Here is a 22,765-nt window from a genome sequence, read left to right as displayed (position 1 = left end):
CCACATGGAGGGTCCTCAGGACCTGAGCCACAAAGCCTTTAGGATACCTCTGCGAAGCCCAGCACAGAAACAGGGGGACGCCTCAGATGGTGCATAGTCTGGGGGTGGTTACCCAGATCCCACCTGCTGCCCTGCCCACTTTTTATGGATTCACCTTCCCAGGATGCTGAACCCAGGGGCCCTTGTTGTTCTTCCCTCCCACGCCCACCCCAATTACCTTATCCTGTGCACAACTGGAGTCATCTCAGGCTGATGCGCGAGTCCAGCTGCTGCAGGTGTTCCTGGACACCAAAAGGGATGGTGGGTGTCCACATCCTGCAATAGGTGCATGGGACACAGAGGCCAGATTAGAGGAGAGAGTGAGACCTGACGTGCCCAACATAAGAGGTCCCCAAATCCCTCCTCCTACTCAACCTGGAACCTTGGGGACTTCCCAACTAGCAGGACCACACCAGTGTGGGGACATGGGAACAACAGAGGCCTAGGAACCCCAAGGCCCCATTCCTTAGATCTGGTTCTGCTGCTGACTTGCTGTATGACCTCAGAAACTTTGATTAAACTCTCTGTGCCTTATTCTCTTCATCTGAAAAATGGGTTCATTAGATCTACCCTATCCTCTTAAAGGAGATGAGTGGTTACATAAATTAAAATGCTTTGAAAATGTATAAAGTACCAGTATTGAACATTACACATCATGGTGATGTGATAATAAGTTTGAGCCGTATGAAATTGCCAATTTTGTAGGTTAATGGTTTATATAAGCAATTTCATATAATTCAATCCAACATATTGAGCATCTTCATGTACCAGACACTGTTCTAAGTGCTTGATACATCTTGACTAATTTAAACCTCACAATACTGCTTGGGGGGAAATGTAACCCTCACCATTTTACAGATGAAGAAACAGGTGAAAATGGTGACATGTGTCCTGCTTGCCCAAGGTCCCGCATTGTTGAGGGGCAGAGCAGGATTTGAGCTCAAGGTTCACAGAACCACCCTCTGGGGCTGCTGAGACTTACGCTAGTGTCTCCACATGAGGGCACTTTCTCAGGCTGGCAGTGAGTTGCTGAGCCCCGGCGGCCGTGAACTTGTTGTACTGGACACTGGGGAGACAAACCCATCTTGGGGCCTGGCCCTTAGGACCAGCCAGCCCCATTCCAAGGCCACCCCCACCCTCTTGACAACCAGACCCCAGCCCAGTCCTTCCTATGGTGCCAGAGGGAGATCCCGATCTCCCCAAGCTGCCACCCAAGTTCCCATACTCACTCCAGCACCCTCAGGGACACCATGTCTGGAAGCACGTGTGCCAGGCTCTCGGCTCCCACGTCACCGATGCAGTTATTGTACAAACTGTGGGAAACAGAAGTCAGGACAGGGTTTGGGTTGCAGGGGTTCAGGGCCCAGGGGGACCTATACAGAACTGGGATGACTGCCCCAGTTTACAGAGGGCAAACTGAGGCCCAGAGCATTGAGGCTTCTTCACCGTGGTCACACAGTGAGTCCAGGGAAGCAGCAGGACTGAGAGGGGATAGCTTCCAGCCCGAGACTTCACGAGTTCAAATCCCAACCCTGCCATTTGCCGCCTATGTGACCTTTGGCAAATTTCTTACCTCCTCTGTAGCTCGGTTTGCTTCTCCATAAAATGGGCATGATAGAGTCATTGTGAGAAAGAGTTGAGTTAATGCCCGTAAAACACATAGAACAGGCTTGGCATGTGGAATGAACTAAATGTTAGCTATGGTTATTACTACCTCCCAGGGTGGGTTGGGAGGGTTAAATGAGTTACTGTAGAAGGTATGACCAGCACTGAGGATAAAAGAGAGAGAAAAGTCCAGTCGCTGGTCTGGCTCAGGTTTCTGTGGTGTATTCACAGCCACCGCTTGTAGTGTTGAAAATAGCATGACAAGTGTTGCTGACTCATTACTAAGCATCCTTTAAACAAGCCAGGTACTGCTGTGGTTCTAATTTCAAGGCCACAACTTTGCCATGATAGCCTCAGGGCTACACTACAGGGCTGCATGTAAAAGCAGCAGGTCTATACTGCAGCAAAGTGGATTCAGGCTAAACTCCAGCATTCCCTGATGTCAAGATTTGGCTGGTACCAAGGCAGGGGCTTTGCAATCTCTTCTGGGTGAGTCTTAGGACCCAGGAGGTCCTTCCTGCTTGCACAGGCAGAGGTTCCTTCCCATAGTTCATTGACGCCAAGAAGCACATGTTCATATATTTAAATATCATTGAGATTAGGATCTACTAATCAATGGAGTATCATATAATCTGCAGTGTTTGTCCTCTAAATGACGTCTTACAACATATAGCATCTTAGATTCCATGAAGTATGAGGTTTGTTTAAGCATCAGTTGTATCAGGTGTCACCTCCATAGGCCCCACCTGCTTCTCCATTCACAGTAGAAACACTCCAAAGCCTCCTCCTGACCTACAAGGGCCTCCCAGCATGATCTGGCCTCCACTTATCTCTCTTACCTCATCTCCCATCCTCTGTCCCTCATTTATGACATCCAGCCACAGTGGACTTTCTGGCACTCAAAGACTCAACCTCTTTCCTACCTCAGCGCCTTTGCATCTTCTGTTCCCTCTTCTTGGAATGCTTTTCCCCTAGAGCTGCCCATGGAAGGGGAAGTGTTTCCCACCCACTCAGAGGTCCCCTGACCTCTCTGATGAATTCAGTATTTCCTATTGTAACTCCTGGGCCCTTGTTAGTTTTCTCCCCAGCATAAATCACTATTTCAAAATATTTTATTTGTACATATGCTTACTCGCTTATTATATTAAGAAACTCAAAAGTAAGAACCACATCTGTTTTGTTCATAGTTGTATCTCTAGCTCCTAGCACAGGTTCTGGCCCATGGTTGATGATAGAGAATATTAGATATTTTGACAACTCTAGGGGGTGCCAATCACACAGACTACAAGTTTCATGGCTGTACCCAGTGGCCCTGAACAGAAGGATAAAGAATGGATACATCAATAACTCAATGAACCAGATGCCATCTCCGCTGGGAATCTGGCTCCGGCAGTCCTTGGCAGGTGATGAGGGCCGGGGAAGGAGAGGGAAGTTCCTGATGCCTGGTGAGAGAGGAGAGCTGGCCATGCTGAGCTGAATGACTGGGGATTTGGTCCAAGCTCTCACTCAGTTCCTAAATTGCTGTGTACCACCAGGGGCCAGGTTCGCAGTAATCAAAAGCAAGAGTTGCTATGCCAAGGCTCACCAGAAGGTGGCAGTGTAAGCACTGACTGGTGTGTGAGTGATAAAAGCTAGCCAAGGCTGCGGAGAATGGTCAGTCTTCTAGAAATCACCACCCTTGGACTCTAGAAAAAGCTCAGTCCTGCCGCCCCCTGGGAGTAGAGGGCCAATGTTGTGTGCCAGGGCCCAGCACTGCACGAAGGGTTTTCCACAGACCATTGGGATGGCACCCATATTCTAGACGAAGATATAGAGGCATTGCCCAACTCCAGGGCAGAAGGTTGTGTTCATACTGGGTTTTAGGTCAATGCCCACCCCACCCCCACCCTGCCAAGCTGTGCAACACTGGGACAGCATAACAGCCTGTAGTGACTGCCTCCGGGGTCGCAGTGTGGGGCTTTGCAACTGGCACAAAGGGGGCTCTCTGCCCTCCCCTCCGCCTACCAGCTCAGCACCTCATCCATGGCAGGGTCCCACTCACCTCAGCCTGAGAAGGGACGCAGCCAGCGAGGGCAGGGCTTCGGCGAGCTTGCGGGCACCCACATCGGTGATGCTGTTCTGGGACAAGCTGCAGGGACCCAGCAAGAGAAAGGGCTCAGGGCCAAACTTGCAATCCCCTTTTCCCATCAGCGTCCATCCATCTCCATGCACCGCCCCCTACCCCAACAGAGCTGAGCAGCTCTTGATTCTTCACAGGGTGGCCCAGAACAGCTAACACATGACCACGGACCTCAAGGAGAGCTGTGGGGTAATGAGCTGTGAATGGCGGCTGTGGGTAGACTGGTGCTAACTCTTATCCTGTGGCTGAGTGAGATGATGGAGGTGAGGATACATATGACAGAGAGGGAGAGAGAGAGAAAGAGCGCACGTGCGAGTACGCACTTTCCAGACCACACCTATTTTATTATTTTATTAGCATTCCCTTTGAATGACTTTTCAGCACTGTAAATAAGTGTTCACATTATTTGCCTAATGGCTGTGGGCTCCACAAGGCAAGCGGTCATTCTGTTTTTGGTTCATTACTGTATTCCTGTGCCTAGAGCAATGCAAAGTGCATAGCAGGAGTTCAATAAAAAGTTAAGTGAGATGGTGGAGAAAAGGAAAGAGGGGAAGGGAGAAGAAGAGAAGAGAGAGAGAGAGAGGAAGAAAGGAAGGAGAGAAAGATGGAAGGAAAGAAGGAAGGAAGGAAGGAAGGGAAGGAAGGAAGGAAGGACGGATGGACTAAGGGAGGGAAATCTAGCTCACTCACAGTGTTCCTTAAAACACACTAAGTTACTTGAAAAGTCTCAGTATCTAACAATGAAGGAAATGCCTGAATTTTGATGAATTCTGGTGAATTCTGTGGCCATCATGATAATGGTTATGAACTGGAGTGTGGGTAAATTTTGATGATACCATCTAGGTTCAGTAAAAAACAAAACTCATATTCATCTTCTTGTACCATATCCATATCCGACTTCCCAAGCCCAGAATAGTTTTTTTAAAAGAATAAAAATGTATTATTTCGAAAGCATTCAACTGATAAATCCTAATCTATCTCTTCCATTTCACCTCCAGTGTAATTTTCTGTCACTCAACATTGTTTACTTTCATTACTATATACTTTTTAATTATGGATTCATTTATTTGTTTGTTTATTGTGTTTTTGTTTAGAAGACTTCTGAGGTCAGGGACTTTGTTTTGTTTAAAGCTGGATCTCTAGGGCCAAGAATGGAGCCTACACACATTAGATGCTCCTTAAATATGTGTTGATTAAATTAATTAATGATTGGGTGCACAAATGATTAAATTATAAAAATGAATGAGTGAAAGGCTGAATGGACAGATGGATGGATGGATGGATGGATGGATGGATGGATGGATGATTGAATGCATAAGTGAATGAAAGAATAACAAATCCAGAGGATCATGGGGGCGCAGATGCAGCAGGAAGGGCAGGCCTAGCCCACTCACTTGAGAGTCTCCAGGGCCTTCAGCTGAGGGAAAGTGGCCGAGAGCTGCACGACACCCTCATCTCCAATCTTGTTCTCACTCAGCGAGTCCAGGCTGCAGGTGAAATCAGATGGGAGTCATCAGCCAGCACCCTAGAGGCCACCTGACCCGTCCCCTCCCTCTAACTCACCGGGGCCCTCCTCCCATTCCCCGACTCCTGGCCACACTGTAGCAGATGTCTGCTCCAGAGCTTTTGAGAGCAAGTTTTCATCTCCAGGGGAACCAGCTCACCAGCCAGGGGACAAGGTTCTAGGTTCTAACAGACCTGAATCCCTATTTTGCTTCCTAGGAGTCCCAACGAGCTTGGGAAACTTCCTGGCAACCTCTTGGTACCTCAACTGTACCACGGAATCATGCTCTCTGACCTGGCTTCTCGATGGGGCTGCTGGGAGCAACAGATGAGATGAAGAATTGCAAAGATAACAAAAGGATTTGACTTGTAAAAAAAATTATTGGGGATTCCCCTCCACCATCGCTTCCTTGCAGTGGGGTCATCTGATCACTCACACCAGCCCCATGAAGGAAGCAGCAGGACAGAGAGACACACACATACAAACAGGGTAGGGTTTCGGGATGTCAAAGCCTGAGGTCACAGGGAGGGCTCTGGGGTCTATACTCACTCCAGATGCTGAAGGGAAGAAAAGGCCTCAAGAATCCTCACCAGTTTGGGGAAAGCCTGGGGGCCCAAGACAGGGCCCAGCCTAGGAAGCAAACAGTAGGGGTAAGACCCTGAAACAGTTACAGCCTCTCAATTCAGCCCTGGGCTGGAAGGGGAAACAGACAGGGTACAGAAGGCAGGCCCTCTGAGGTCCCCTCTCCTTCCCTTCTCCCCGCCCCACCAGGTAGGACCCCAAATCTGCTCTGGGTAGATTTCACAAGGCCCCCTCAAGTAGCCAGCTGGGAGCTCCCCAGCTTTCATCCTGAGTGGGATTCTTACTCCTGCCAACGTCTGCATGCACCCTTTTTCTGCCCTGGCCTGGGAAAGTGGTTTCCAAATGCTGGTCTGAAGGCCAGTACGAGGCCCAGGAAAGATGGTTTATGTATTTGCCGCTACATTTGAATAACAGAACTGTGTCTTGAGCAATTAGTATGTGCCAGGAACACAACATATCCTTCACTTAGATTAGATCTCACTTAATCCTCACAATGACGCTGAGCTAAGGGGACTTCTTATTCCCATGTTACAGGTGGAAAAATGGAGGTGCAGAGAGGTTAACTAACTCACACAACAAGGTCACATGCTCTGGATTGCTATTTAGACTAGACTTGGAGGGAATGAGAAAAATAAAGACAATGGATGGGTGTTTTGTTTTTAAAATATGGTTAAATATACTCAGTGTAAAGATAGAACTGTTCTTTATTCTGAAATTATATTCTGTGGATCTTTTTGACACTAAAATATTAATTCTTTGCTAATGCGGTAGTGCTAGCAGTGGTTAGTTTGCTTATTTGAAAAAATATACTTGATAAAAATTAGAAGATGGTAACTGCACAGTCACTTACATTCTCTCTGAAATACTGTGTCTTTGAAATCCCAAAGGTTGGGAACCACTGGTCTCAATGAAAGGCTGTGAGTTGGGAGTCCGAAATCTGATTTGAATCTGGGATCTGCCACTTCCCTCCCCTGGGGTCTTTTGGGCAAATCCTTTCACCTCTGAACCTCAGACTCCTAACATTTAGCCCTTATCATATGAGGTTTCTAGAAGGATTGAGGAATTCATTCATCAAATATTGATTATTTGCCTCCTGTGTGCCAGGCCCATAGTGCCCATCATGAAACAGCTGTGGACAAAACAGGCAAAAAAAAAAAAAAACAACAACTTTGCCCTTGGGGAGCGGGCATTCCAGTGGGCAAGGCAGAAATTGATAAATTACCTGGTGTAGGAGATACTCTGTGACGTGGAGAAAAATACAGTGGCTAGTGGGATGGAATTTTACTTTTAAAAATGGTGGTCAGAAAAGACCTCGCTTAGTGAAAACGAGAAGGAAATGAGGGCATGGGCCACACAGTTATCCGGGGAAGAGTGTCCTCGGCAGAAGCCACAGCCGATGCAAAGGCCCAGAGCCTGGGTCATGCTTAGCAATACTGAAAACCAGCAGGGAGACCCGTGTGACTGGAGTGGAGTGAGCAAGGGAGTGAGGAGAGGAGGTAAGGCTGAAGAGATAAACGAGGGCTGAATCAGAGAAGAACCCTGTCTGCCAGTACAGCCTCCTAGTGATCTTTAGCCCCTGCATGTTCGAGCAGTGGCTGGAACGGTGGCTGCCAGTCATACACCCAAAATACTCTTTTCCTTCCTTCCTTCCTTCCTCAGAACTTTCTTGGGGTTTCCGGCCTCCAGGTGGCCTGTCTCCTGGTTCTGGGCTGTTCCACCCCATGGCTGCTTTCCCCAGAACACCGTTCTGACCTTGAACTAGGGGCTTTTGAAGCCAGAAATAATTCAAAGCTAGTGGGGCTTTTGGTGATTGTTTTCATACGTTTCCTCTTTTCAGAACCATTTTTATCTCTGTACAAATTTGACAACTTGTCTTTGTTTGAAACAAGAAACAATTCATCTTCTGGGGTGCAGGGGGAACAGTGACAAGGAGGAGCCGACAGGTTGTGGGTGGCCAGCTGGAGACCTTGGGCATGTGACTTAACCTCACTGGATTCTCATCTGTAAAATGGGGAAAATAATGACTATCTTCCAGAGTAGCTCTTGAAATTGGTAAGATTATATATAAAATGCACTGAGTATACTGTAGGTGTTTAATAATTCCTTCCTAATCATTAGATGATTTTAAAGTCCTTTACCAAATACAAATTTAGCTTTTTCCTTTGTTGGAGCAAGAGTCAGGCTGTCCTGACTTTTGTGACTCTGGACAAACAATTAATACTCTCTAGGCCTCAGTATTTACATCTGTACGATGGGGACAAAATAACAGTACCTCCACCCTGTGTGGCCCCGCCACCTGGCTCATTCCTACTCCTTTATCACGTTTCATTGCTACAATTGCTTCCTCCAGAAAGTTCCATGATCTCTCATAAGTCTTGCACTCTCACAACCGTCGAGTTTCCTGCCGCTTACGACAGCAGGTGGCAACTGTCTATTTACACTAGGCTGCAAGCTCCTTGAGGATAGTGGCCTTGTTCATCTGAATAGGTCTGTTGAATGAATGAATTCAAATAAGCATGTTCATCAGTAAATGGGCCAATGATCTTTACTGGCCCAGACCAGCCATGCCCCAGCCGCTAGAAGCTAGGTTCCAGAGGGGTGAGGCAAGAGAGTAAGAATAATGACGGGGACCTATCTCCATTCTGGTGGCACAAGCCCAGCTAATGCTGGAGAAGGAACCTCATGGGGACCTGAGACAACCCATCCCTTTGCTTACGCAAACTCCAGCTTCTTTAGGTCCCGGATGGCAGGGAGTTCCCCAGCTGTGTCTTCTGAGGAACTTTTTGTCCTGGAGAGAATGGGCAGTGTTAGGCGGGAGTAAGCTCTTTGCCTGTCCCTGAGCCCCTACCTATGTGTCCCAGGATGCCTGACCCAGGGCCCCAAATTCCCCCCAAAGACTACCTTTCTTGTGGCCACTGTAGCCCACCATTGGAAAGAAAATTCTCAAGACAGGGCCTTATTTAGGCTTTACTGTGCGTGTCGTGGGAGAGCCTCAGGGAAGACACTTACCAGCACCCACCCCAGACAGCACACAGTAAGTGCTCAAACAATGTGTGATGATGGCATGAGTGAAAGACAGTTGTTCTGTGGTCAAGTTCCCTCTGCTCTCAGGACTTCAGAGCTCTGCTATGTGTAAAATGGGGATGATACTGGTCCTGGTTGCCTTGAAAGCTGGCCATAGGTGTCACTTCTGTTACTAGATGCAGAAGACAGCTCTTTAACTCTTAGCAAGGGAGATGTGTCCCTGGCTTTAGCTAAGAAAGAACTATGTACATGAAGGCAAGTTTTGAATGGGACAAAGTGTAAGTCCTAGGGGCTCTGCCTGGGTGGTAACTGCACTGAGAGACTCTGGGTAGCCATTGCCCAGGGCGAGAGCATGGGGTGTCCCAAAAGGAGAGGAGGCATTGGAAGTGCTAATGGCAAACTTGATCTTAGGTCTTATATGCCTTCAACTTGAATGGCCTGGACCACCTCCCATTCCGTTCTCTCTCACCTCTGGATCTGCACAAGGTTGCCCAGGTCTTCCACATCCTTCAAGGACTTGGCTTTGAAAGGCTCGATTGTGAACTTCTCTTCCACCGCCTGGAGTAGCTTGGCTTCCCCATGCTGTTGTAGGGACTCCCACAGCCCCACCGTGTCACTCAACGCAGCCCTGTGGAGGGAGGGCCTCAGACCCAGGCACAGCGACTGGGCTAGACCATAATGGAGGGGCAGCTCCGTGAAGGACCCTCCTGCCTACTCAGATACTTTCCTTCCTCAGCCTCACCCGTACTTCTTCTGAAAGCCTTCAATGACTACTCCAGCCCCCGCTCTGAGTGGTTTTGTTTCCCTTTTTGCTTTGGCTATTAGGAAGTTCAGTGCTAAATTCTTGAGTGAATCACTACAATGGTGTAAGACCTTACAGATTGGGTAAGGTATGTTTAGGGGGAAGGTGGGAGAGAGTCTCTGGAGATTACGCTGAAGTGATTGAACAGATTGTAGAAGGATTCAAATGAGACAAATTAAGAAATTTTGACTTCATGCTGAGGGTAGTGGGATCCCTCTAAAGCGTTGTAAGTATGACCAGATTCAAGTCTTGGTGAAATACAGTAAAGTGGAAGAGGAGAGAATGGACAGAGGCAGAGAGTCCATGTAAGGCAGTGGCTTGAATCCAACCATGACAAAAGGGTGGCTTGATCAAGGGGTGGAGAAAAGAAAACAAATCTGAACCCCAATCAGTCACAGATTCTAGACATGGCCCCGTGCCTGACATATGTTTGAAAAAAAGGATGCTACCCTGCAGGATGCTGGCTGTGCAACCTTGGACAAGCTGCTATCCCTCTCTGAGCTTCAGTTTCCTCATCTTAAAAAATGAAGGAGTCATTTCTGCCCTGACCTGGCTGCTGTGCATATGACATGAGACCTGGCATGCTGATCTCAGCATGGTATCACGACCACACAAGTGCCCAATGCAAAAAGACCCCCTTCTTATCCCCTGTCCCCACCTGAAACGGGTGACACATCTGAGTCCTACAAGTCTTCTGAGTCCAGGGGGATCAATGCCAGTGCTGCGGAGGTCCAGGGAAAAGTCACGGCCCGCTGCCTCCAAGGTGCTGGCCAGTACGTGGGTGTCTGGAGGCATGAGCCGCGTACCCAGGAAGGAGAGGTTGGTGGGGAGACCCTGCACCACATGCTGCCAAAGGCCAGTGTCCAATGCCTCATGGGCGCAGTGCAGCAGCTCCAGCAGCCGCCCTGTCTGTAGCAACCCTGGCTGCAGCCGCTTCAGGTATCTGGTGAGCACCTTCTGCTTTCTCTTCACCACAGTGGCTGCCACGGACCCTGCCAGGGCTCCCAGGCAGCAGGCATGAGGCTGGAAGACCAGCCCGACCAGAAAGCGTGGTACGCCCTCCAGCCAGTTGTCATAGGGCTTCTTCTTCCTTGGGGTTAATGCCAAATACTGTGGCAGCTCCTTGTCCTTGATCTCACTGCTCAGAGCCAGCCACAGGGCTCCCAGGAAGCACTGCAGGAGGAAGCTGGGGAAGGCCAGCTCGGTCTCTGGGGCCCCAGGGGCACGCTGCACCAAGCCTTTGGCTACAGCCCAGGCCCTCACCTCCGCCGATGGGAACTGGCCCTCCTGCAGGGTGCTGTGGTGTCTGCGACCCTGTTCCCAGGCCAGCCTGGCCAGTGCCTCCAGGGCCCCAGGGGGGCTGTCACGGACTGCTGGGCTTAGGAGGCCAACGTAGAGGCCTGTAAGTGTGGAGGGTAGCTCTGCCTCCTCTCCCAGCGCCAGCAGGGCCCCTGAGAGCTGGCACATAGCCCTGCACACAGTGGGACTGTGGCTGTGACTGAGGAGAAGCGGCTGGCCCTGGAGGAGTGCCAAAGCTCTCTCTTGGTGGTGAGCGGCTCCCAGCCGCTCAAAGTAGCGCAGCACGTAGGTCTTAGCCTGCTCAGCTGAGAAGCCGGCCATCTCGAACAGGGCATCAGCTTTGCTCAGACCCTGAGCCAGGCGGCCTCGGGACCGGGCTGTGAGCAGCAGGGTGCAGCCTCGCAACAGCTTGCGCTGGAGTAGGCCAGCCAGCAGCCCCCGAAGGGAGCGAGGCTCCGCCAACATGGGTCCGGATGTACTGTGCAGGAGGCCGTCCTGGGCTTCGAGCTCCTCAAAGGCATCCAGGATAAGCAGGACACGGTCAGGCCTCCTCAAGATGTGACCAAAGACCTCATTGTCCACCGGCAGTGGCTGTGGGCCCAGGGAGAAGAATAGATCTTGCAGGCGGTAGGTGTCCCCTGAATGGTCCAAACAGTGGCAAGGCAAGTAGAAGACAAAGTCGTACTGTGGCAGCTGGCCACAGGCCCAGGTCCGGCTCACTGCCCGGGCCCAGTGGCTCTTCCCCTGTCCTGCCTTGCCAAGCACAGCAATCACCTGTGTCTCACGCGGCTGCCGACGGTCAGTAGCAGCAAGCAATACCTCAGCCAGACCCCTGCGGGCTGGCTGCCGCTCAGTCCAGTCCAGGGTGACCAGCTCCTTCTCCTGGCTCTTGCTGCTGCTCCTCTCCAGCCGTACCCTCATCAGGTCCACCTCCACCAGGATGCCTTCCGGGCCTGCAGGTTCAGCCTGGTACTTGTCCCGTAGTGAGCGGCGAAACTGCTCCACACTCTCTGCAAAGTCAAGAGATGTGTGGGGTGGGGGGAGGAGGCTAGTGACAGGACTGGCCACCATGAGGGCAGCCAAGAAGCCAACCCAGCCGCCATCACTAGCTTCTTCACCACACAATCTTTACTGACTACCTGCTTTATCCACTGCTTCCTTCGTTCAGCAACCAGGTATTCATTTATTAACTCATTCATTCCCTCATCTTCTCATTCATATACCTATCCATTCCTTCATTTACTCATTAACCTCCTCCTTTTGCTCACTCACAATAGGGAGGACATTGGTGGGGTGCTAAGAATTAAGATTGTGGGATCCATGTATCTGGCACAAATCTTAGCTTCACCAATTAGTGTACTCTTAAGCATGTTATATACCCCACTATGCTTCAGTTTCCTTGTCTGTACAACGGGGATAATATGAGGGTTGTTTGTGATGTTAATGATTTAATATATCTGATATGCTTAGAAGAGTACTCGGAACAGAGTAAGCACTTGGTAACCTGGCCATTCTCTATTCGTTCTTTCATTCTCACCGGCTGTCCCACACTTATCAACTCCTTCCACCCCCTCACTCAATCACCTACTCTTCCCTCGTCTTGTTCTCTCAGCCTCACAAACAAGATGTCAACACCGAGCATGGGCTTACTGAGGGACAGGCCCTCAGTAGATATTACTTAAGTGTAAGCGAGTGCCAGAATGAATGCTGACATGATGGCAGGGCCCAATGAGTCAGTGAGGGAGTGAGTGAGTGAGTGAGTGAGTGCCAACAAAGAAGGGGTTGAACAGGTGTTGAGTGAACTGAATGAAGTGACACCAGACTTGGGATCCTGCCTTCAGCACCCAGGGCAGAGGGACCCTGCTGCCACTCACCAGGCCATTTTGGAAGCTTGCTGGAGACCCCGTGAGCTGCCGGGCATTGGGTGGGGGACGTCTCGTTCTCTGCAGATGAAGAAGGCGGTGTCAGAATTAGGGTGAGGGGCACCCTACAGTCCTCCCTCCCTCTGAGGCATTCAGTCGTCTGAGTACCCAGAGGGCAGAGCCAACAAGGGCTGGAGGGCTTCGAAGGTGGGGACTTGTGGTTGTATCCTGCTCAAAGATGTCTTTCTTTGGCCAGTTTTACTTTAAAAAAAAATTTTACCACGGGTTTTTGAGTTGTTTTTTTTTTAATAATCCTCATTGGAGAACATACTTCGAGAAGACAAGGAAGTGAGAGAGAGAGGGGGGGAGAAACACTGTGAGAGTGAAATATTGATCAGTTGCCTCTCGTACACACCCCCAACTGGAGACCGAATAAACCCGCAACCTAGGCATGTGCCCCAATCAGGAATCAAACCCATGACTTTGCAGGGTGTCCAACCCACGGCCTGTGGGCTGCATGGTGCCCAGTATGGCTATGAATGCAGCCCAACACAAAATCATAAATTTACTTAAAACCTTTTTTTAGCTCCTTAGTTTTCAGTGTTTGTGTATTTAATGTGTGGCCCAAGAAAACTGTTCTTCCAATGTGGCCCAGAGATGTCAAAATGTTGGACACCCCTGGTGATGTTCCAACCAACTGAGCCATACCAGCCAGGGCTTTTACTATGGTTTTAAAAATCACAGCATCTATGTAAAAATCAAAATCTCCAGATTCTGCTGACAATTCAGAAGATCTGGCCACACTGGGCTTTCCTGCTGCATGACAAGCTGGTGATGGCCTTGTTTAGGTGGGACATGGATTCTCCAGTTGTCTTCTTTGCCCATCCTCCCAGGCCCTCCACTCCCTGGAGATTCTCCCTGTTTTACATAAATATGGTCTGCTTGCCCCTGAAGGCAGCTTATTGGAGCAATTTCTTCTCCAGGGTCAAAACCTGCTTCCAGTGACCCTCACAGACCCTGAGGTCCTTACCTGCTACATTTGCACGGGAGGTCAGGGCTGGTTCTGGCATGCTGGGAAGGTCAGCTGCAGACGGGGCGAAGGGGCTGGTAGATCCAGGCCTGTCTGGGGACTTTGGGAGGCTGTGGATAGCTGGGCTGCTGGGAGGGGGTGCTTGGCTGGCCTGGGACATCTTGCCTACATGAGGTGTGAAGAAAGTATAAGAACAACCAGGTGCCCACCCAGGAACCTAGTTGAGTCACCCAACCTCAAGTCAGGCTGTGGGGCTTGGGAACTCTGGAGAGAGGAGAAGAAAACTTCCAAAGGATGGCTTCTCAGGGTGGAGTTGAGAAAAGAGCTCTGGAGTTACATCTAGCTCCTGGAGACTTGGTGTCCCCATCTGTGAAATGGACACAATCAGCTCATAGGGAGCTTAGGGCAAGTGCTACTATGGCAGGTTTTCTACTGTATGGTGCTCATTTTCCTAGACGCCCAGGATGTTCCCCTGCTTCTGGGATACCGGCGCATTATACGAAAGCTGGCATGTGACCTTCAAAGGATGCTCTTTAATTGAGTGGAAGTGTACCCTGGCCTCATTCTCTCTCCCATCCCTGTGAGCCCAAACATGGCCTTCCCTGAACAATTCACAATCCATCAGTGTGGCAATCAGAAGGGATCATTTCACTGATCAGGAAACAAGGTAGTTCAGAGAAAGCCATGCAAGGGTGACACCAGACTGTCGACAAGGGTATCCTGGGAGAGTTGTGGGAGAGACTCAGTAACCCAACACTTGTAAGCATCTCTTATTGTTTGGCTTTTTAATGAGTACTCATTGATGTTGTAGTTTAAAAATATAACATTTAGTAGCGGGGGGAAAAAAGGCTTAGTGGGGGAAAATGACACATAGAAGGCCACACAGCCATTCAGAGAGTGATTCACCCAGACCACCTTGGGGAGCTCTGCTCCTCTACTTTGATTCTTAGGAAATGGGGACATAGAAAGGTGTTATGATGAGAGTAGATCATGAAAAGGCACTAGGCTACAACTGCCAAATACCTGGGGTTGGAAGAGGACACAATCAGGGAACAGTCAGGTAGCAGGGAGAGCGGGTAGGGGCGCCAGGGCTAGGTCTCACTCCCTCACCTTGGTAGATGAGTATACTGGGCACCTCTGTTCCAGCTCCTGAGATTTGCCAGAGCCCTTGGGGAAGAGGGAGAGTGGGAATGATGTGGATGGGTCCCGCAGGGAGACTCAGGCAACTCAACAAGGAACTGGAGGCGGGCACTGCAAGAGACGAAGATGGTGAGTTGGGATCCTCTGCAGCACCTATGTTTGTAATCCTGTTTTGTGATTATTTGATTAACATCTGACTCCCTTTCTAAAGGGCTCCAATTACCCAAAGAGTAGCAGCTGTGTCTGTCTGGATCGTGGCAGTGTCCCTAGCGCCTAACAGAGTGGCTAGTACAAAGAGGTGCTCCATTCACAGATGATGAATGCATTGGGCTAGTGAGTGAATTCTTTAATTGATGGGGATTCCCTGTTGTACCTCCCAGGGACATGGTTCCTTCTAGAGCATGTTTTCTGGCATGGACTGAATTGATAGGGACCCAAAGGATGGGATGGGCTGGGACGGAAGTGGGTGACACTAGTTGGGACTGGGATTCCTGTCCCTGGTGGCCCCTGCCTTAGTCATTCCTCAGGCACAGGGAGCGGGGAAGCCCACCTTCTCCAAGCCTCTCACATACCAGGCATCGGGACAATTTCCTCTAGCCGGGTCTGTCCAGATGTTGTCTCCTTGTTGAGCAGAATAGGTGGTGATGGGCAGGACGGAGCTGACAAGTCACTCGCTGGCCCCACTAGGAAAGTGCCAGTCACCATGGGCACATTTAGGGGTTCGGCTGTGTGGAAGGAGCCATGTTAGAGGCTGCATGAAATCTAGGTGGGTTTCTAGAGGGGCCTTCCTTGGATGGGGAGCGCTCCAAGAGCAGAGTAGGTCTCTCTCCTGGCAGTTGGAGGAAATTCCTGTCCTCTCCTTAGCCCTGGGTGAAGCTGATTTGATCAGCAGCTATTCTGTGCCAGCCAGCCCCTGTTCCCAGCCCTCTACTTGTGACTAGGCCCTTAGAGTTTCCTGAGATGAAGACCTAGTGATGGACCCATTAGGCCACTAAGGCAGGACAGACCTATAAGTAGGCCATTGGCCCAAGCCCCTACCACCTTTTACAACAAGACACGGAGCTCCTGGGGGGACTCAAGAAGCACCACGCACTTCTCAAACAAAGGAGAGGTTGTACCCCTATCAGACTGGGGCAGGGAAGATTTAATGGGAAGATCGAAGAGGGTAGAAACTTGCCTCCCCCAGCAGACTGAGAGTTCCCTGGAGATAGGGACTACTTCACTATCATGGGCCCTTCATGGGCAGGCTCCCTATCTCCCCCATCAGATTGGAACTCCCTGAGATTGGGGACTAGGCTTCTTCCATCAGACTCTGAGCCTTTCATTCCTCAGTCTGTTCCTCAGGGGCTGGTCTTCTGACTTTTGCAATAACAACTGGGTGGGAGGAGAGTAGAGAGGAGGGGAAGGCAGAAGAGGAAGCAACTGGTGGGAGAAGAAGGTGAGCTTGGAGGAGGAGTCTCACTGAGGCAGGGAGGGGGTGGGCGGCAGGAGGGCACTGGGTGACCAGCTAACCCTAGATGACTGTACTCTGAAAAGAGGAGGCAGCGGAACAAGGTGGGGGGATTGTGGGCGGGGGGTGGGGGCGGGTGGAGCAGGGTCTCAACTCTGACTCATTTGAAAAAGCTGGCCCTGCAAAGTGGGAGAAGACATCACAGATAGAGAGAACAGCAAGTGCAAAGGCCTTGAGGCTAGACAATGTATGTGGGTTACAGGAACAGAAAGAAGCCAGGGTGATTGGAGCACAGTGGCTTATGGGGAGTTTGGACAGGTGGAAAGGACCTGATCATGCAGAAAAGAGTCTTTGTAGGAGAAACTGAGTCTCCTAGCAGCCCTGGAGCTATACAAGCTCTGGAACCATGGATCTTGGTTTCAGTCCCAGCTCCACCCCTCAACAGCTGTGTGACTGTGGACAAGTGGCTTCACCTCTCTGATCCTCAGCTTTTAAATGCCAGTTTATATGCACACCTGAGGAGGCCCGAGCTTTCCTGCCTTGCAGTCTCCCTGGGCCCACCAGCCCTGCTCACCGAGCTTCCTGTGCTTCAGGTCCCCAGGCAGCTCCTCAGGAAAGGCTGCAGAGAGAACACCATGGTCATCAGCCTCAGGGAAGTGATGTTCCAAGCCAGGAAGGGCTTCTGCACCCCAGCAGGCCAAATAGCTTTGCCTTAAATGTCAGAGAAGTGGCCTTGGGAGTCCCATTCCCCTCCCCTGACCATTCCTGTCCCCTTGTCTGTCTGCTTGTGACCAAACTCCATGTTGAAGCTCACAGGGAAGTGAGGCACTGGAAGTGGCAGAGACACAGAAGGGACAGACAAGATAAGTTTGAGTTTAAGGAAATGAAAATTAAAAATAACCTGCTTTTGATCCCTTCCTAGCTGTGTGTTTTTGCAACACAACCTCTCTGAGACTATGATCTCTCATCTGTGAAATGGGGGATGGGGAGTGGGGGTGGGTGATTCCTTCCTTGCAGAAGTACATTGAAAATAAGTGAGTGACTATCAAGCACTTAGCACACTAATGGAGAAAAACTCTATGTGTCTCTTAGCAAGGGGCATTATGGTTCATCCACCAATGAAATACCATGCAGCCCTGAAAATGGATAAAAATGCTGAAAGATGTATGGGGAAGTGTACTGGCATCTGCAGTTTACTTTGAAATGTTCCAAATATAACATGGATGAATGGGTGGGTGGATAGAGGGATGGACAGATGGGTAGATATGTCTTAAGGCAAATATAGCCAAACATTAATTGTAGAATGTAAGTGGCAGGTATGTGGTGGTTTGTAGTACAATTCTTCCACCCTTACTGTATGTGGAAATTTTTCATAATAAAATGTTGAAAAAAAATTGTCAAATGAAAATGAGAGGAGGGTAGAGAGAGGGGAAGAGAGAGAAAGAGGAAGGGAGGGAGGAAGGAAGGAAGGAAGGAAGGAAGGAAGGAAGGAAGGAAGGAAGGAAGGAAGGAAGGAATGGAAGGAGGGGGGAGGGAGGGAGGAGAATTCCCAGGAGGCAGGACAATTCTTCATCAGTGATATAGAAACGACCTCCCATACATGTTACATGAAGAAAGCTAGAAGAGTGGGGTAAAAATGTGGTCATTTGTGCAGAAAATTAAAAAAAAATTAGTTGGGTTATAGATAAATAAAATATTTCTAACAAGGCAAAAAGGAAACTGACAACATAGGTTGTCTTCAAGGAGGAAAACTGAGGGAAATAAACTGAGGAAAACTCTATGAAAATAAGTAAACTGGTATAGGGCTTACACATGGTCTGGCACATAGTATGCACTTGATTAACTGTTATGCCCATTTTACAGATATTTTCATTCAACAGATATTTATTGAGGTATTACTGCATGCCAGACACTGTGCTAGACATTGGGAATGTAGTGATGAGTAAGAAAGACAAAGTCTCTGTCCTCACAGTGGGGAACTAGGCAAAAGGCAATACATAAAATAAGTTCAGATTACAACAGGTGCTAAGGTGCTAGGAGAGACACAGCAAGGTGAAAATAAATGAGGTAATCTATGTGAAAATGGTGGTCAAGGAGGCCTCCAGATCCAGTTAGGCAAGATTCAGAAGATTTGAAAAAGCTGGCCATGCAAAGTGGGAGAAGACATCACAGATAGAGAAAACAGCAAGTGCAAAGGCCTTGAGGCTAGACAATGTATGTGGGTTACACGAATGGAAAGAAGCCAGGGTGGTTGGAGCACAGTGGCTTATGGGGAGTTTGGACAAGTGGAAAGGACCTGATCATGCAGGCCTTGTGGTGTGTATCTTGTAGCCACTGGAAGGTTAACAGGGAAGCAAAATGATCTTATTTGTACTTAAAAGATCATGTTGGCTGCCAGGTGAGGACAGATTGAGGAGGCAGGGACACTAAGTAGGAAGCTCTAAAAGGTGCAGGACCTGCTACTTATGCTCAAAGAGATATTAAAGAATTAAAACCCAATTCTTGCTGAACCCTGCACTTGAAGAGACCTCCTTCAAATACAGTGGTGAAAACTAAGGACAAAAGGGAAGTAAGAACCCAGAGGTCTTTTGGAAAGAGCAGTCAATACAGCCAGTGACAGAGACCTACCAGGAGGGTAGTCATTTGCACCTAGGCTGTCAGTTTCCTTGGTCACCAGGGAGCAGTGGTAAAGGGAGAGGTAGGCAGAACACTCACACCCAGCTGGACTAGACAGGGCTCAATGAGGGAAGCAACTGGAAGCCACAACAGGTTTTGGAGCCAAGGCAAGGCCAGTAGTCAAGCAAGGTTGGGTATGATCAGGGAGGGGCTCACTCACGTCTTTTCTGACTTTTTTGTCCTTCTTCTTCCAGCATGTCCACACTCTCGCCGATTATGTCTTCTAATCCTATGTGCTCAACTTTAAAGAAAAATCAAAGACACCAACATGCACAGTCAATGGATGCTCCAGGCAAAACTGCGTTGTCCCTATATTGGGAAGGGATCTGACTGTCCATCAAAGGGTGGCCACCAGGTATTATGTGCTCCAAAAGGAATAAGGAAAGAAATGTGGGCTCAGCCAAGAGCCCCCAACTTACTGAAAATGTCTTTGCTCAGGCCCTCAAACTGGGAGTCCTGGAATACATACTGGTCCAGCTCCGCTGCCCAGACAAGGAAAAGTACAGTCAATTAGTGAGTTCTCAATGTTTGCTGAAAGAATGATCAAATTAATGAAGGAAAACTGAACCTTCATGGGCTCTTAATCTAATTGAAGGGATGGGGTATGTATCCATGAAAACTTATCTATTGCTATAAAGTAGTACAGTGTAGTGTGGATGAGTTGTCATGGGGGCTTGAGTTTAAATTCCAGCTCTATCCCCCACTAGCCCTAAGAGCTATACAACCTTGGGCCAGTTACTTAACCTCTCTGTACCCCCATTTCATTGTCTGTGTAAGGAGAATAAATAATACTACAACCCAGAGATGGATGATGAGGATTAACAGCTCTGCATTTAAAGCATCCAACACAGTAGTCAGTATACAGTAAGCACTCAATAAATGATGGCTAATTATATGAAGTAGAATGTGGCTTGGAATGAGTAGAAAGACAATTGCCATGGCAGGAGGTCTGAGGATAGAGTGGGATGGGGCAGTCGGGGAGTGCTTCCCAGAGGAAGGGATCCTGGAGCCAGGCCTTGAAAGACAGGGCAGAGTCTGAGAGGTGGAAAATGGAGGGCTTTCTGGGTAGTGGGTACAGAGAAAGGGAAGGTATTTGCACTATGTGTGGGAAACACTGAGAGGCAGGTGTCTGCAGTAGAAGTTTCATGTTGGAGAAAGTTAGAACTTGATTTTATAGGCAATGCGGAGCCATAAAAGGCATCTGAGCTGAAGAATGGAGTAAGGGCAGAAATGAAGAAGATGATGATGATGATGATGATGACGACGATGATTGCAAATTCCTTTTCTAATGACTTTACACACAGAGATTTATTTAATCCTCACAGCCATTCCATGGGGCATATGTGATTGTTATTCCCATTACACATATGGAAGCCAATGTAATATTTCAGGATGTCTCAAATGACTGTGTGCTCAGGCCAAGGCATGGAGAAACCCACAGGTTTGAGGAGCACACTCGAGTGACACTGTATCCTCCACTTGCTCAGGCAGGTCCACTTCCTGTGTAGATGCCCATAAGGGAAGAACCCCCAAATCCTAAGTGATGCCCAAATCTTTTACTGCTGCCTCCAGTTGTGAGGAAGTATGAGTTCCCTCAGCACCAAACCCTTCTGCTTCCCACAGGTAAATTCCGAGGAAGAAAAGGAAGTGTGCAGGCTCTTGGTTCTGCAATTTTGAGACACCTCCATTTTCTGGCCTGATGTGATGCTGGATTGGCTGTGCCCTGAGGAAAGACTGGCCACATTTGTGCTGAGCACAGACCTCCTGAGTGATGTGCTCCTTGTGTTGCCAGAAAAAGGGCAAGTAAGAACATTTGTGCAAGTTGTTCACTGTCCAAGGGTGCCCAGCTAAGAAGGCAAATGGGGGCAGGAGATTCAGCCTGCACTTCAATAGCCAGGCTGTTACTTCCGGGTGGGGAATGCATCCTCCAGAAAAGTGGAGTCGTTTTCTAATTTAACAAAGTATCTGTATGAAATAGTGGTAATTCTTGTTAGGAGGGATCCTTTACCCCACCCCCACCCCCAAAACAACAGTAATGGAAACACCTCTCCCCAGAGTTCTGCCTTTATCTGAGAACTGTGTCTCCCTCCCTCCCTCCCTCTTCCTTTTTTCTTTTCTTTTCTTTTCTTTTCTTTTCTTTTCTTTTCTTTTCTTTTCTTTTCTTTTCTTTTCTTTTCTTTCTTTCTTTCTTTCCCTCATACAAGGATGTGTTTTTTAATTTTTGAGAGAGAGGGAGAAACAGACAGACAGATATACAGATATCAGTGTGAGAGAAACATCGATCAGTCACTTCCCACATGAGCCCCAGGATTGATCCCACAACCGAGGTATGTGCCCTGACCAGAGTGAAACCCTCAGCTTTTGTGTGCATGGGATGATGCTCCACCAAACTGAGGCATCCTGGTCAGGAAGCTCTTGTTAAAGCTGCAAACTAGCCTCTCCACTTATGTTTTGACAAACCTTCCCACCCCAGATACTTCCCTTTTTATGGTTAATAGGACTTTACAATGAGAAAAACATGGGTTAGAATTTCAGACCTACCCATTACTATCTCTAATGCAGCCTTGGGTAGATTGTTTCACCCTTCTGAACCTCAATTTTGTTATCTGTAAAATGGAGATACTAATAATATCTACTTCCTTTGTTGTTGGGATGCTACATATCTTGTGATTCAAAAGTAAGTGCAAATACTAGAGTAGTTTGGCTTAGGAGCTAGGGGGAAAGAGTGGGAGGGATGTATACTATGGGTTTTGTGAAAAGGAAGGGAAGAACAAGAAGTAGAAAAAGGTATAGAAAGGGAGGCAGAGAAGGTAAAAGTGAGATTTTGTTTGCTTTCAGGTCTTTAGTAGAGGGGTCTATTTCCCTTACTACTCTCCATCTTCCTGGAGGCTTCCCTGGAGTCTCTGTTCTTTTAGTCCTTGCTCCCCATCCCCCTTGTCCTGATTTCTGAGAGAAGGGCCTGCTGTGGCTCATGGTGAATGGGTGAGATTAACGAGAGAGAAAAAAACCTTTCCCCACAATTGTCCTTTTTTTGGGTTCAGAACACTTTCTCACCGATACTGGCATAAGCTTCCCTGGTCTCTTCGTCACCTTCTATGTCACACAACATCCTGCTGAACTGTTCGCAGTTGATGGTGTCCATGTCAGGTTCTGTGGGAAAAGCCCCTTGAATGAAGCAGGAAAGATCTGGGAAGAGGATTGGTGGGGAAGGTGGGAGAGACAGGTGAGGCTGGGAGATGGCCTCGAGAGGAAGTTTCTTGAAGCGATAGGAGCTGTCCTTGGTGCTGATGGGAGCTCAGTGTCTGCACTTGCCCTGTTTGCTCCCAGGCTCTACTGCAGGACGAGGGGTTGGGAGGGGACCGAGGGAAAAGAGCCCACCTGAGCAGAGCTCCATCTCTTCTTCTCCAGCCAAGTCCATCTGGTCATAGAGGTGGTAGAGCTGGAAAGGGTCGGCATTGCTGTTGAGAAGCTCCAGATACCCACCTTCCAGGGGCCCCAGCTCCATGGCGGCACACTGTCCACTGCCTGGAAGGGAAACACACTCAGTCATGTCATAGAATGTTGAAAAGGTGCAGAAAATTAATGTAGTTCCAAGTTGAGTCACTTAGTAAAGGATAAGGTTTGGGCAGCCCA

General features: G+C 48.9%; 1 protein-coding gene across 3 annotated transcripts; it reads right to left on the bottom strand.

Moving 5' to 3' along the window:
- Window positions 1–239: 239 nt before the first annotated feature.
- On the bottom strand, window positions 240–22,657 carry CIITA (class II major histocompatibility complex transactivator). 3 transcript variants are annotated; one of them, XM_054589231.1, is made up of 18 exons: window positions 22,511–22,657; window positions 22,187–22,282; window positions 19,552–19,614; window positions 19,293–19,373; window positions 17,031–17,075; window positions 15,579–15,731; window positions 14,977–15,117; window positions 13,867–14,031; window positions 12,849–12,917; window positions 10,334–11,984; window positions 9,343–9,501; window positions 8,566–8,637; window positions 5,817–5,897; window positions 5,158–5,250; window positions 3,686–3,772; window positions 1,269–1,352; window positions 1,022–1,105; window positions 240–315 (listed from the first exon to the last, which is right to left on the bottom strand). In XM_054589231.1, exons 1-18 carry the CDS (start codon window positions 22,635–22,637, stop codon window positions 240–242), a joined length of 3,327 nt encoding a protein of 1,108 aa, XP_054445206.1. In that variant the 5' UTR covers window positions 22,638–22,657. The 3 variants fall into 3 exon arrangements, with proteins under 3 accessions (XP_054445206.1, XP_054445208.1, XP_054445207.1); XM_054589233.1 differs by lacking the exon at window positions 15,579–15,731 and having other exon boundaries at window positions 9,343–9,536; window positions 10,927–10,933; window positions 12,845–12,917; window positions 22,511–22,653; XM_054589232.1 differs by lacking the exon at window positions 15,579–15,731 and having other exon boundaries at window positions 22,511–22,653.
- Between the last annotated feature and the right edge of the window lie 108 nt (window positions 22,658–22,765).

Source organism: Pteronotus mesoamericanus, unplaced genomic scaffold, assembly GCF_021234165.1.
Source record: "Pteronotus mesoamericanus isolate MK-2021 breed Mesoamerican mustached bat unplaced genomic scaffold, CSHL_Meso_final scaffold_167, whole genome shotgun sequence".
In the NCBI taxonomy this organism is placed as follows: Eukaryota; Metazoa; Chordata; class Mammalia; order Chiroptera; family Mormoopidae; genus Pteronotus; species Pteronotus mesoamericanus.
This window is presented reverse-complemented; position numbering and strand designations above follow the sequence as displayed.

Coding starts and splice junctions, on each gene's coding strand:
- CIITA (XM_054589231.1), bottom strand. CDS start 22,637: ATGGAGCTGGGGCCCCTGGAAGGTGGGTATCTGGAGCTTCTCAACAGC. Junction 14,032..14,976: donor CAGTATACTCATCTACCAAG/GTGAGGGAGTGA, acceptor CACCTCATGTAG/GCAAGATGTCCCAGGCCAGC. Junction 5,251..5,816: donor TCTTCCCTTCAGCATCTGGA/GTGAGTATAGAC, acceptor TTTCACCTGCAG/CCTGGACTCGCTGAGTGAGA.